General features: G+C 43.3%; 1 protein-coding gene across 2 annotated transcripts; it reads right to left on the bottom strand.

Annotated features, from left to right (window-relative positions):
* Window positions 1-202: 202 nt before the first annotated feature.
* Window positions 203-12,557, bottom strand: itgb6 (integrin, beta 6). 2 transcript variants are annotated; one of them, XM_076047696.1, is made up of 16 exons: window positions 12,409-12,557; window positions 10,642-10,711; window positions 10,190-10,269; window positions 9,847-10,039; window positions 9,516-9,762; window positions 9,238-9,409; window positions 8,977-9,138; window positions 8,717-8,812; window positions 8,472-8,561; window positions 7,168-7,302; window positions 6,014-6,431; window positions 5,149-5,371; window positions 4,601-4,695; window positions 1,937-2,053; window positions 1,685-1,851; window positions 203-870 (listed from the first exon to the last, which is right to left on the bottom strand). In XM_076047696.1, the coding sequence occupies exons 2-16, from the start codon at window positions 10,694-10,696 to the stop codon at window positions 769-771; spliced, it is 2,352 nt and encodes a 783-aa protein (XP_075903811.1). In that variant the 5' UTR covers window positions 10,697-10,711; window positions 12,409-12,557; the 3' UTR covers window positions 203-768. The 2 variants fall into 2 exon arrangements, with proteins under 2 accessions (XP_075903811.1, XP_075903802.1); XM_076047687.1 differs by lacking the exon at window positions 12,409-12,557 and having other exon boundaries at window positions 10,642-10,891.
* Between the last annotated feature and the right edge of the window lie 1,556 nt (window positions 12,558-14,113).

Below are 14,113 nucleotides of genomic sequence, written 5' to 3' on the forward strand. Positions count from 1 at the left end.
CATGACTATAAAACTCCAGATCAGTTCATCCAGAATGACAGTCGAGATGAAATCTGAATTTGGAATGTTTTGAATCAGAATGGAAAAAAGTCTGCATGTAAACTTGCCAACTGTCTGTATTGCCAAGGGCAAGTTCAAACTTGTTTCTCCGCCCATGATGTGAATCAAAAATACTGAGCCATGTTCAGTGACGCAAACTCCATTGCTTCACAACATTCAATTTTATTCATGTGCCAGGCAAATAAGAAAACTCTATTATTAACATTGAAGGCTCAGCCTTACTTATATTAAAATAAGAAATGTTACAAAAACATCGAAATTCAACTCATTGAATATTTTCATCCCTTAAAACAAAACAAGGCTTGTTTTTCAGTAGTAGAACACCCGATCACATAGACTCTCTCCTAGCTGCAGGTTACAGTAGACACGTTTTTATGCAAGATTGTGCAACAGGAAGTGCAGTGTTTAACAGTACATTAATACTGTACTTTTCTTTTTTTTTCTTTTTTTTTTTTACAGCAGATGATACAACATAGTCATTCATTCACAGTGTTATATACTGTGTTACAACGTCTCTGGATGAACACAGAGTAAAAAAAAAAAGAGAACCTATTTAGTTGTACTTTTAGTACAATCATATCTTTTGTCTTTCACTCAGAAATTCTTACACACACACACACACACACACACACACACACACACACACACACACACACACACACACACACACACACACACACACACACACACACACACACTGTAGTTTTATCATAAGCAGTGGTCTATTGTGTTTGTCGTTTGTCTGTGTGTGTCTTTGTAAGTTATATTTTTGAAAGTAGACGTGGAACTCCTGAACAGAGGGTTGGTTCCCTGTGAAAGAGACAAAGAAAAGGACGCACGTTAAACTGTGTATTTTCATTCCACATAGTGGGGTCACTACATCAGTAAAATATTCTCACAAGGTCATTGAAACAATTTTTTTTTTCATTCATTCATTCATTCATCCATCTTCCATACCCGCTTACTCCCAAGCTCAGGGTCACGGGGGTCTGCTGGAGCCTATCCCAGCTGTCTTAGGGCGAAGGCAGGGTGACATCCTGGCCAAGTCGCCAGTATTATTATTATTATTATTATTATTATTATTATTATTATTAATAATAATAATAATAATAATAATAATAATAAATTAAAATAATACGTTTTTTTAATTAAATGTGTACATTTTAAAATAACATTTAAAAGAAATAGAATAAATCATTTTTGAAAAATGGGAATTTTGAGATTTTGTTTCATTTTCTAAACCAAAGGGACCAACATTGATCCTCCTGTGTGCAGTGCAGGGTGCGGAGGAAGGTTGGTCATTGTTGAATTGGTAGTGTTTCAGTTGTCGTCAACAAGTGAGTCACTTGGTCATTTTGTAGATGAGTCAGTACACAGTCACATTAGTCTGTGTAGTCAGGCAAAATGAGTAGCTGCTCTTACTGTGATTGGTACCAAAGCTCACTATAGCGAGCAGTTCTTAGCTAAAGTCACTTCCTGTACATATTTAATGTTAGCTCTTATCAGTTCTTTGTTTGTTTCATTTTTTCTTTTTTTTTCTTTTTTTCTGCCACTCATAATGTAGAATGCTTTTTTGAGGGTATTAGAGTTATCACTAGAGTTTGTTACGACTTCTCATTCTTACCGACTGCCACTTTGCCTTTGACCTCTCCGCCTCAAACCTGGCCACCTCTTTACGGTCATGAACTGACACCAGTACCTTCCACACCACCAGCAAGATCAGACCAATGCACACGATGGAGAGGGAAACCCCCAGAATAATGATGGGCATTTTGTGAGCTTCTGGACAACCTGCGGAGTGGAAACAGGAAAAGATGAGACTCTCACTCGCACGAAAACTGGCTTCGCCGACTGTCAGGACTGATGCAAATCTCACCGTATATCTGAAGGTTGTAGGCAGTGGTCCCCGTCTCACCCGCCACCACATTAAATGAGATCCAGCACTCATTCTCCGTCATCAAAGTGCATTGCGTAGAAAGGCTTTTGTCTTGGTCTAAGAAAAAACAAAAAGTGAACACGCAAATCCATTAGCAAGGATTGGATTTGCTGCATGTCATTTTATAAAAGCTACAATTTCAAGATGTATGTGCTTTCCTTGGTCAGATTGTGTGTGTGTGTGTGTGTGTGTGTGTGTGTGTGTGTGTGTGTGTGTGTGTGTGTGTGTGTGTGTGTGTGTAGACCATGTCATTGTACCCACCATCTAAACCCTGAAATTCTTCCCTGATGCCCTGATCTATACCTCTTCAACTATAGCGGCTTTAAAATAATCTCCTCCATCTTTTGGCTATTCAAATGCACCACAATGCCACCTGCTATAGTACAAGGTAAATAATATGTCCTGCAGCGCTACTTGAATGGCCGGTTCTGGTGTGTTATTGAGATGTGGGGTGGCTCTGAGACACCTGAGTCAGTTCAGGTCAGCATTCCTCCAAATCTTTGACCCATAATGAAACTCAGCTTGGCCCAATGCCACCATCAGAGAGCCTCCAGTGAAAAGGACAGTACCAGCACCAGTGAGCCAGAACAGTGCAGGGAAGGGCCATCGGCACCAAGTTCTAGGACATTGATGCAGTTTTTATGTGCACTAATGAAACAGAATGCTCGTTCAATTCTTACGTAAAAAGCATCCTATTCTGATTTTGACATTTGTTTTTTTTTTTTAAATGCCAGGTGATTTCTTGTTATTTTCTCTTAAAGGATTTATACACACTACCAGCCAAAGGTTTGGAGACACACTATGAATTTAACGTTCTTTCATTCTCATGGCTATTGACATTGCAGTTTGTCACTGAAGGCATCAACACTACGTATGAACACACATGGAATTATGTAAGACACAATAATTGTAAAATAACTCGAGCACGTTTTATATTTCAATTCTTCAAAATAGGCACCTTTCATAAAAAGCATATTTAAAGTTATTGAACGTGTTTTTCTTCGCTGCATCATTACATATATGTTGCTCATATATTTGATGTCTTCAGTATCTATCTGCAGTGCAGAAAGATAAAAAAAAAAAAAATTGCATGAGAAGGTGTGTCCAAACTTTTGATTGGTAGTGTATGTTATACAAAATTGCACATTTACTTTTCTTAATCAATTCCAACATTTTTTAATTGGAAGCAACCAGGCATAATTCATGAAAAAATTCTTGGTTTTCGCTTTCAGCTATATATGATGATTTTTGTCCCAAAAATATCTGGCAGTGGAGGAAAACCAGGCAGCCACTAGATGGTCTCAGAGGGTGGAACACACACCTGGTGATAATATGGGAGGGGTGTTGTTGCCTTTTGTGACATCACAAAGGAATGCTTTCCCAATCTGTTTTTTTTTTTTTTTTTTTTAAGCACACACCAAAAGCGAAGCACACAAAGAAATAAATAAAATTGACTTCTCAATTGTGAGGAGTTTACTGACAGTCTACAGGCACATGGTAGTGCTGGAAAACATTGCTAAGGTTTATACGACTCAATTTATGATTTTGCGAGCACCAATTTGCCGTGTGAACAGGGCTAAAGTTTTGGCTTGGCATTCAGGCTGAAGAATTGTAAGTGTTACATGGTGTCAAGCACTGTTTTGAAAATATCTTCCAGCTTTCCTGTTCCGGCAAGTAGCACGGCATTCCCCCAGCGACTGTCTGTTATCAAAACACCTGACAGGGATAGCGAGCCATGTGCAAACATAGAGGACACCTGGGAAGATTCTGACAGCAAAGGTTCACACCGTGTTCACAAACAACAGCTGTCTAAAATAAGCATGAGACGAACAAACACGATGAAAAAAAGAAACGGAAAAATCTAAACCCCGTTTAAAAGATTTCTCAAAGTGCCTTCGGTGCAACTGTACATGACAGGACGACAACGGACATGACAGGACAAGCAGCTTGTTTTGCATCCGTTATGTTTATCAAATGCAACGTTACAACAAATAAACTTTATTAAACTTTATTTTTAGATCATTTCTAATTTTGCCAATTCTAAAGGCAACCTTTTAGATCAATACGCAGAAACAATTTGCTTCACATTAATAATATGCTGCTTCTTTCCAACAACCACGTGGTGTCTCTTTTAAACCACATTTCACTCATTCACTTGCAGTTCGTGCATTTATGAATTAATGTCTGAAAGGTTCAGTGTGTAACTTTTTGCAGGAAGTCTGGTATTTAAGGAAGTCCCCCTGACAGTGTGTTACATATTTAGTTCACTTGTCAGGCAGCTTCCTTAAAATATGGCGGCGCATGATGGCAGCTACTGTACCTCGGAGCAAGACCCTTATTGCGCCATGTATATTCTAATATAAATGAAAACCATTCTCAACGTAGGAAAACCAAATGACTTAATGTACTGCGAGTATTCACTTTAATAATGAACGTATGAGCTGTATGTTACGCTCTTACCAATATAAAAATCATAAATCAAGTCAAAGTTTTACACACCGGACCTCTTATAAAACTAAACAGAAGATATATGCATGTGGTGCATGTTGTGAATGTCTGAATGACAGCACGACGTTCGATCAGTTAGACCTGGAGGTTCTTTACCTGACGTTGTGTTGATGAAAATCTTCGGGATGCTGCATATTTCATCGCACAAATCAGCCTCAGCGTTCTCGTCCAGATGGCATTCCACACAGCTCCTGGTGTTGGGGGAGGCGGCCAGACAAAAAAAGGTCAGGCTGTCTTCAGAGGTGGCGGCTTTTTTTTCTTTTCATGTTCTTTTTGTCTTCCGACAGCGACATGGTTAGTACAAAGAAATCACAGTGTTGCTCACTTATCACAGTTTTCCCAAGACTTCCCACACTTGTTATCACCCATCTGCTCTATAACAGTGGTATCAAATAGCATTAGCCCTGACAGCTGCTTTGCAACGGAAGGGGAAAACTCAGTGCTCCACATGTAAGGTGTAGACACATGAAAAGCGAACCACAATCTGATATGCTTGTACTCAAAAGAACAGGCGGCTCATGTGGCCCAGGGACAGAACATCTAATATCTGTGAGGCAAAAGCAGCAACAATTACACGGCCGTAGACTGCAGGAGATTGTACATGACTTAATGAAGGAGGGGCGCCGCCACTAATGTGCTCTCACCTTGCAGAGCTGCAGGCGTCTCCACACGTCGGGCACTTTTCACACTTGTCCCCAGATGCTCCTGGTACGGCGCAGACACAGCGGCCGCACTGGCACCTGCCGCGGTCGCTGCACAGGACGCCGTCGTCCGACATGCACGACTCGGTGCTGCTGCTGCAGTTGCAATACTCCCCCGTCCAGCCGCTTTCACAGTGACACTCCCCACAGTCGCACACTCCGTGCCCTAGCAGGCGGAAAGAAAGGTCAGTCATTGAGAGAGCCTCAAGAGCACATAGAATAGAATAGAATAGAATAGAATAGAATAGATCAGCGGTTCTCAACTAGTGTAGTCTCAGGACCCACATTTTTCCTTATTAAGATGACGCAACCCAAATTGATTTTTTAAAGGTAGCCTTCTTTCTCTCATGTCTAGTAAATAAATTATTGAAAATATTGAATTAAGTGTCCTGCAAAATAAATGTCCAACATCCATTTTCAATTATCAGTCATCGAAAGACACACACACACACACACACACACACACACACACACACACACACCGGAATCGAACTCATAACCTTCTCGCTGTGTGGCGACAGTGCTAACCACTGCGCCACCCAGTGCCCAACTTGTTCTCTATAAATGAAAACTGCCCACGAAGCCACGAGCCAATCAAACCAGCTCCACAACCCACTTCTGGGTCACGACCCACCAGTTGAGAAACACTGGAGTGGATGCACTTAAATGATCCCAAATTGGGAAACTACGTTGTTGCAGCCCTAAAAACCCAACACAGAAAATAAACTATATAGCAGTTACAAGAAAGAGTCAAGTGAATCTACTGTATGTACACACACATCACACACACATGAATGACTGCGCTCACCTCCGCAGAGCTCCCCTCGGAAGCGAACGCAGGAGTAGTTGTCGCACTCGCAGTACTGCCCGTAGATGCGTCCGAAGAGCGACGCGTGACACACGCACTGGCCGCAGTAGCACTGGCCCTCGCCGCTGCACACCTCCGACTGGTTGCTGGCGAGGCAGTCGCTCAGCAGGGCGTTTTCCTCGCTGCACTCGCACTGAGCCCCCATGAACCCCGGGTGACACACGCACGCGCCGCACTGGAAAGCCCCCTGGCCCTCCGCGCACCGGTCGCCAGCCGCTTCAGGACCCTGCAGGCAGTCGCACGAGCAGAGAGACTCCAGCTGCACCTCCAGAGCGTCCTGCAGACCCACCGGTCTGAGGGAGAAGTGCCGCTCGCCGGCCAGACACCCTGGGAGGGACACGGTCACGTTGAACACCACCTGAGGAGCCAGCAAGACGTCTCATTAAGAGATTTACACCCACGGAATGATTCAGACACGGATAGAAAGTGTACATTTGTATCTTGTTGGTTCAGACACCAACAACATACACCAACAACATACACCAACAACATACACCAACAGGATACAAATGAATGCTTATTGTTTTTTAATTTGCAATACAAACTTTACAATGTCAGTCCATCAAAGTTTACAGTTTTGGAAAACATTTTGAATTCACCGATATGAAAGTAGTCTGCCATTTATAATGGAAACACTGGATGGAAACACGTATTTTTTTTTTTAATGTCAAATACAATTTAGATTTTTTCAAAAATATTGTCCCTATTTATTTATTGAAATTTTGCAATTCATTGCCTTATAACAGGGACAATGGCTATGTAATTTAGGAACTGTGCGGCCTGGACAGGTGCGCTGTTGAAAGAGACCCTTATAAACAAAGCCATTGTTGCACAGACGAAAACAACGGCGCACACTGTGTGTATGGCAGAAGTGAGGATTTTCCCCTTTCAAGTCCATTTACAATTAAAAATGAACGAAAAATTGCTGGTGGTGGCGTTTCAAGTTTAGTTCATTGTTTATTCCATTGAAGCTTGAAAGTTTGATCTCTTTTCAGGCAGCATCCTTTCAACACTGACTTCCCCTTTCCTACTTGCAGATATTCATTTCTCTACTTGAAGACAAAGAGCAGATATTCAGAGTAAAACCGACTGACCGTTTCTCCAGGTTTGACGTTGGAGCAATGCTTCAGATCGTTCAGGACGGTTCCGTTCGGGCAAATGGATGTGTAGGACATCTGGAGCTCCTCCGTGTCTCCAACCACCTCCAGCTCAATCTCTGAACGTAGTTCCTAGACGACGAAAACACCATGCATAATATGCGAGCGTGAATATGCAACTAAACAAGACAGAGAAGGCACTGAGAAATATCCCTTCCTGTCAAACTAACGGCACAGTAGAGCAATGATCCATCACTGAGCTTCTATCATTCCGAGGGGTGTTTTATGAGCTTTAAATGGAATGAGACTTTCACCTTGCATTGACCTGTGGTGTGCTCAAACCTCCAATCTAGCTTTTTCTTTTTCTCTTTTTTTGGTGTGAGTCATCTTCCCAGGTGCGCCGGGCAACACAAAACCACCTGAGGAAAGACTGACAGCTAAACCTCAGCAGGAGGAAAAGCCAGTGTTTGACTGACTAATGACCTCTGTGACGAACCGTCTGGGCGCTGACGGAGGGTAAATTGTGTGTATCCTGTACGCCTGTAATTACACAGGGCCCTTTGTGTCACTAAGGAGGAAAAGCAAGGGGAACGTTGCATCGGGGATGAAGAAATTGGGAGACAGATTAGAGAAAAGCAGGCAAAGCAGATTCAAAAGATTTCATTCACTAAACACGCTGCACCTTCCACTGCTAAGCAAACGATCAAAAACGGCAAGTGAGTATGAATACTAATCACTTGTGTCCCATCATTAAATATGAATCTGTGCTTCTTTTTTTTTCTTTCTTAAATCTCCTTTGAGGACCTTAACGAACTACAAGCCATGCATAAAAAGACCCCTCTCTTTACTGTGGGTAACAAGGCAGAGCTGCACCTAATGAGATAATTAAAGAGTTTGCCAGCACTCACTGCCGCTGGTGGGGGTCTACAGAAGGACACAGTGCTGCGTAGTCGACACAGGGAGAAGCAGGTAGAGGGAATGAGTAGGGAAGGAGCGGCGTGTGAGGGTAAGAAGGGCGAGGAGATAAAACAGGCGCGACAAGCAGAGACCTGCCACCAGACAAGCTGATGCACAGCGCTGGCTGCCTGTTGGAAAAAACCTGATAGAGGCAGGCATGAAAGTGGAAAAGTGGAGGAGTTGTGGTTGTGTCTCCAGGTAGGCAACTGATTTGTTGTTGTTTTTTTGGTAAAACAATGTTAAAATGGTAGCCGCTCTCCTCTTGTGGTTCTCGTCCTCATTACCAGTGCTTGCAAACACAGAGCCTAACCCCCACATTCTAATCACCAAGGCCGTTGGTTTACTTTGTAAGCTGTGACAATCAGCTCCAAGATGTTTTGGGAATCTTCTGCCAGCACTCCAACGGTGGCGCCCGGTATGAAATTTGCATAGTTCTGGGAAAGAGAGAGAGGGAAAAGTCACGTGTAGACCCTGTCACATACTTGGCTCGTCATCCCAGCAGCAAAGAAAGGTCGACCAGGATTGACAGATTCTCCAAAACTGCAGCTTCAAGAATGAGAGGTGGACCCAAGACAGGAGGGACACTGACCTTGTAGTTGCTTATTTGTGGTTCTGTCACAGCAAATATCAGTAGGATGTTGTTCTCTACTAGCTTATCCATCAGCTGACCCAGAGTGGGATACTCCTGTCGGAGAAAATAGTGAAAGTGGGAGAAGTGAATGTGCTGCTGGGCCCGAGTCACGGAACCAAAAACCAAAAAATGACTCAGGAAACTGAGTAATGAAGCTCAGAACAATGTAGAGATTCAAAAGGGTCTAATGCCTTCCTAAAGAAACTCTGTGCACGTACAAAAAATGTGGACATGGAGTACTCGTTGTTACCATCCAAGTGACACTGCCCGTCGTTGGGAATGACAATGCCGGCCATTTTACTATCCATCCCAAAGTGTGAGTCGGCATCGCTGACAAACACCAGCAAACGCATGGAGTCATTCCTCCAGCCGATCTTGTCCTGTCAGGGGACAAGACCGACCGCTCAATTGGTTCTTTGATTCCAAAGTGACATTGGCGAGAATCAGAACACTTGGTTTGGCAACTGTGTGAATCTCACCCCACAAACGGCTGCCTGCATGATGGCGTCAAAACCGCACTCTGGTAAATCAAGATTAAGAGAAACCCGCTGCTTTGCAATTATCTCGTTAAAGTTGTCGGTGCTGCTCGTCAGTGGCAGGACGTGTTTGTATCCAAAGGTTGGTAGGCAAGTTACATCTGTTGCTATTTCGCTGAAAAACAGCACAAGTCCAAAATCAAGATAGCGAGATTTCCACCGGTGATAGTGGAAATTTATCTGCCAACTGATACTAAAAAGAGACGGCTGGAGCATTCTACCTGCAGGGGTTTTTCAGCTCCTCCTCTGTAATCTTGATGAACGGCAGCGTGGGTTTCTCCACGAAAGACCCGAAGCCTATTCGGAATTTACTGGTGAGACTCGCCATCTCCTTCGACAGAGTGGAGCCCAGGTCTTTTATCTTCTGCAGATCGTCGACCATGGATGCCGACAGGTCCATCAGATAGTACAGGTCGACAGGATAGTCCTCTGTGTGTTGAATCTTGACTTGGAAAGTGACTTGACTGCCTGTAAATGAACGACAAGGTCAGGCGACATTCACCCGCATCCACGGACACAATCTCCAATTGTTGAAATATAAACTGCACGGACCGGGTCGCAGCTTCAGGGCCATTTTCTGCGGTGAGATCTGTGTGCTGTTTCCACTGCTTCTTCCCAGTGGGTGATCTTGCAGCACAAGACTGTTGGAAACGGGGAACTCTAACTGACTCCTGGCACAACCGTTCTCTAGCAAAGCGTCGGGGGTGTCGCATCTTTGGTTGACGGAAAACCAGTCTGTGAAGTTCTGAGCAATCACACCCAAAGTCACACATTGTGCTGGCAGCAGGTTAAAAACAAAGACCGTTTACAATCCGTTACTACTATTATTATTATTATTATTTTGAGCTGTTATCACCAGGTGCAAACAAAAACAATAAAGAAGTTTGGCACCTACCTCCTGTGTGCACCACGCACAGAGGGAACTGAGCTGCAAACACTCATCACAAGTCAAAGCACCGCTGGCTGAACATGATCCTGCGACAAGCAAAGACACGGTTCACATACATACTTTACAATACAATACGCACGACACCAACAAACATGTTTTTTCTTCCTCGCAAAATGTATCCCTATTTTAAAGAAAGGGGCTGCTTAAAAGACCAAATAAAATATTATTATTATTTTTTTTAAATATACATATCTATTTATAAGCAGTCCCAGCTATTTTCACATGATTTAATCTTTACACATTATATACATATTTTTGTTTAAAAAAAAAAAAAAAAAAAAAACCCGTTTGTCATGGGTAAATAGGTAACCAGCATTTATGATCTTCAAACTGGGCTAACTGATGATCGTTGCCCTCGGTCGCCTCCCCGGGCAGCAGACAGCAGTGCACTCGCTCACCGTCCACGCTGTCGACCCAGTAGCGCAGAATCAGGCTCAGCAGTAGAAGCCCCATTAGTCCGACAGGTTACTGGTGATGGCGAAACACAGGAGAGAGGCGTCAAACGGTGTCATGTGCGCTGCGGTGAAGCACATCCATGACGCCGCGCGCGGCAGAGAGTCTCCTTTGCTGGGTGAGCCGCTCCAGTGGGAGTCGCAGGGGAGGGAGAGAGGAGGAGGTCCTGGCAGGCGCTGCCTGCTACCTGCGCTGCCTTTTATGCTCACTTCCGACCAGGTGAGGACTTGCCGAATACCGGCTCGTCCACGCCCTTAATTGTCTGTCCACCAATCCGCTTGGCTGCCGGCTAGTCGTCACTTTCGCAGTGAACTGGAGTTTTAAAGCAATGTGGGTTTTTTTGGGTTTTTTTTTTTTGCGCGGTAAATCTGCTTTTCCACATTTTAGTTTGACGCAAACATAGAACAGAATGTACATAGGAAAAAAAAAAAAAAAAAATGGCAGGCAAAATTTATGCAAACTCCTTTATGTAATTCAAATTTGTTTAGAAATTTGTAACAAACAGGTATGTACTTTCATTAGTCTTTAGCATGTGTGGCAAGGTGAAAAAGGCCCGGGTGGGTTTCCATGCTCATCGTCAATTGGAGACATAGTGACAAGACCCTCAACTGTCACATAAGCAACATCTAAGGCTCCATCACGCCATCTTTATTTACTGTTATTACTAGACAGACAGACAGACAGACAGACAGACAGACAGACAGACAGATTGTATTGCATTGTATCCTAATCATATAAATCCGCACTCGTAAGTGACACATAGAAACAATAGAATTATGATCATTCATTGCTTCGCCATGTACAATGTGAAATGATAAATCACAGACAGGCAACACCATGAGTACACACAGCCTGCCTCTATTATCCCGACAAAATACCGGGGCCATACAGTTAAGTTAATCATTAACCCCACAACAGTCATGAGTCACTTGTCTTTGGTCAAGTCCCAAGATTTTTTCCGCAAACAACGACTTTACTGAGGGGAAGACGTGATCAGCAGCGTTCAGGCCAATCGATGATACAACTCTTGGTATGTGTATGAGGGCGTGGATTTGATTTGATAGGAAGGAGGCAGGAGCTGCGTAGGTGTTGAACCACTGACAGCTGCTGTGCAAATATCCCTGCTTGTCCCAACTCAGAGGAATCTCACAGTTCATCACCACGCCCCTCTGGATCTGGGTGAGTGCCATCTGTCACCCCGAGCAACCCCCCTCGCCCCCCTCGTTCTGATCCCCCTCATCCCGCTCTTCATCTCCCGCTTTGCCCTCTCACTTACACCCTCATTCTTCTTTCATAGATCTCTGCCTTTCACTCTGCATGACTCAAAGGTCTATTCAGTTGTGCCTGCTTGTTGTGCACTTCTGCAGTTGTGTTTCGCCATGATCCTGCCAATTAGCAGTTCTGCTCTTGACATTCCGCAGTTTCACATATTTTAGCTATCTATTCTTTTTTTTACACTCATTTCATCTCGATGAAGAGTACTCTCAGTGCATTGACAACTGTCAGGATAAACATCCCCAGACAGAACGCCATCATATTTCATTCTAGATTTTAAAGACAGAATTGACTTTGAGTCTTATCGTGTCAGTGAACCTGACACAGACATGGTAGGGTAAGTCTGACCCACATCTAATAATCCAATCTTATAATAGTTTCTGTGTTTAAAAACGAACGCGTACTGTACGTCACTCCCGCAGCCGGCCAACACTCACCTTCCGGGATTTCCTCTGATAGCATGCTGCCTCGTCTCCGTCTGTCCTCCTTGTCATCAAGTGAGAAATGGAGAAGAAAGGACCAACACTGGGCCAGCGCGTTCACTCTTATTGTATCCCAGCAGTCAGAGTAACAGTAAACCTATTGTAACGGCGCCCTTTATGAAGCATGCCGTGAGGGTGACCCTGCTGCCCATGCTCCTTTGGCTCATGTGCGCCTCTGTATGTGCGTGGATGAGTATGTGCGCACGAACTTCTTTCTCGGGTCATGTGTGGGTGTTTGTACAGGCTCCAACTCCAACTGTGTGTGTGTGTGTGTGTGTGTGTGTGTGTGTGTGTGTGTGTGTGTGTGTGTGTGTGTGTGTCTGTGTGTGTGTGTGTGTGTGTGTGTGTCTGTGCGGGGCGGGGGAGGCTCTGATGATAGTGAGTGACAGGAACAACTGCAGTGTCGAAGCTCTCCATAGGATCCAGCCTCTTTAATATGAGACGACCTGACTGACGTGTTCATGTTGCACTCTAGACGGCAATGCTAGCGTAAAAAATTAGCACAGCGCTTTGGACTTGGCCTGTGTGTGCATGTGCATGCGCACTTGTGTGAGTGGCTGTGCCCATGTTTGTTTAAAGTTCAATTACTTCCTGTTGAGTAGGAGTGAGAAGTACAGAGAATGAATGCCAACCTCCTTCTGACTGCTGGGTATGGCTGGAATGCAGGTGCATACACACATCTTTCAGATATAAAACAATGTAACACAGCTCGGGCCTACTTTTTTTTTTTTTTTAAAGAATAGTTACAAAGAATTGCAGAGCTGCTGAAACATTTTTTGTTTCAGCAGGGAGGGATTTAGAAACTGTGCAACACAGTTTCTAAATCCTAAAATATAGACCTTGAGATGTTTGAGAAATTTATTTGGACTTTAATAAGACTGGAAGGCAGGTGGCCCAGAGGACACAGATCACAAAGGAGATTTATGTCTGTGTGTTACTGAGAACTCACAATGTGAACAAGAATACATTAATTAATATACCATGTTAGTTCTATAATTATATTCTATAAAAATCCATTAAGCAAGTCAAAATATTCACTTTTTATGCTCAATTAATAAAAATTAATGGTTAAAATAAATATTTTTTTCACCAAAAACTAAAATTAAAAGTCACCTGTCCCTTATTATGTTTATGTATTCTACACTACTCTGAGAGGCCTAGTGATGTAACCATGGTGTTCGACGCCTTCATCCTTCATAGGAAACGGCAGGACAGGCATAGATATGATTTTTCAAAAATTCACATCACAGTCCGCATTGTGTAGGTATTCAGGTATGCATATATGGAAATAACTCAACGTCATTTTTCATTTGTCAGGGTTTATTGTACTTCTTATGATGCATTGCATTGATCCAAGATCAGAAGGCTGCTGATGAAACACAAAAATCCATATGGTGTTTTCATTTTTTTAAATTTTTTTTATTGTATTATCAATATGCACATTCATAACTAAAGCTCTGTCATTTGTCGTGTTTTTATTCAGAAACTTGTCTGTGAGTTGCAATGCTGGGGAGTTTCAGACTGAGATGCAGGACATCTAAGCTTGTCTCCCTCTTAACATTTGTGCCCCAAGTCTGACCTTGGGCTATCCTGAGGGATCAGTACCATGTGTCCCCTCAGCTGTGAAGAATTAAAAGAGAAAGAGAGTGGATGAGGGCCA

The sequence above is a fragment of the Nelusetta ayraudi genome, unplaced genomic scaffold, assembly GCF_046127955.1.
Source record: "Nelusetta ayraudi isolate G7.1 ecotype Tasmania unplaced genomic scaffold, CSIRO-AGI_Nayr_v1 ptg000005l, whole genome shotgun sequence".
In the NCBI taxonomy this organism is placed as follows: domain Eukaryota; kingdom Metazoa; phylum Chordata; class Actinopteri; order Tetraodontiformes; family Monacanthidae; genus Nelusetta; species Nelusetta ayraudi.

Bases quoted from the DNA above. Each gene is read 5' to 3' on its own strand.
- itgb6 (XM_076047696.1), bottom strand. From the start codon at position 10,696: ATGGGGCTTCTACTGCTGAGCCTGATTCTGCGCTACTGGGTCGACAGC. The intron at 10,270-10,641 runs GTGAGCGAGTGC...TGCTTGTCGCAG, and splicing joins CTGGGTCGACAGCGTGGACG to GATCATGTTCAGCCAGCGGT. The intron at 9,763-9,846 runs GTCCGTGCAGTT...GTTCATTTACAG, and splicing joins GGCCCTGAAGCTGCGACCCG to GCAGTCAAGTCACTTTCCAA.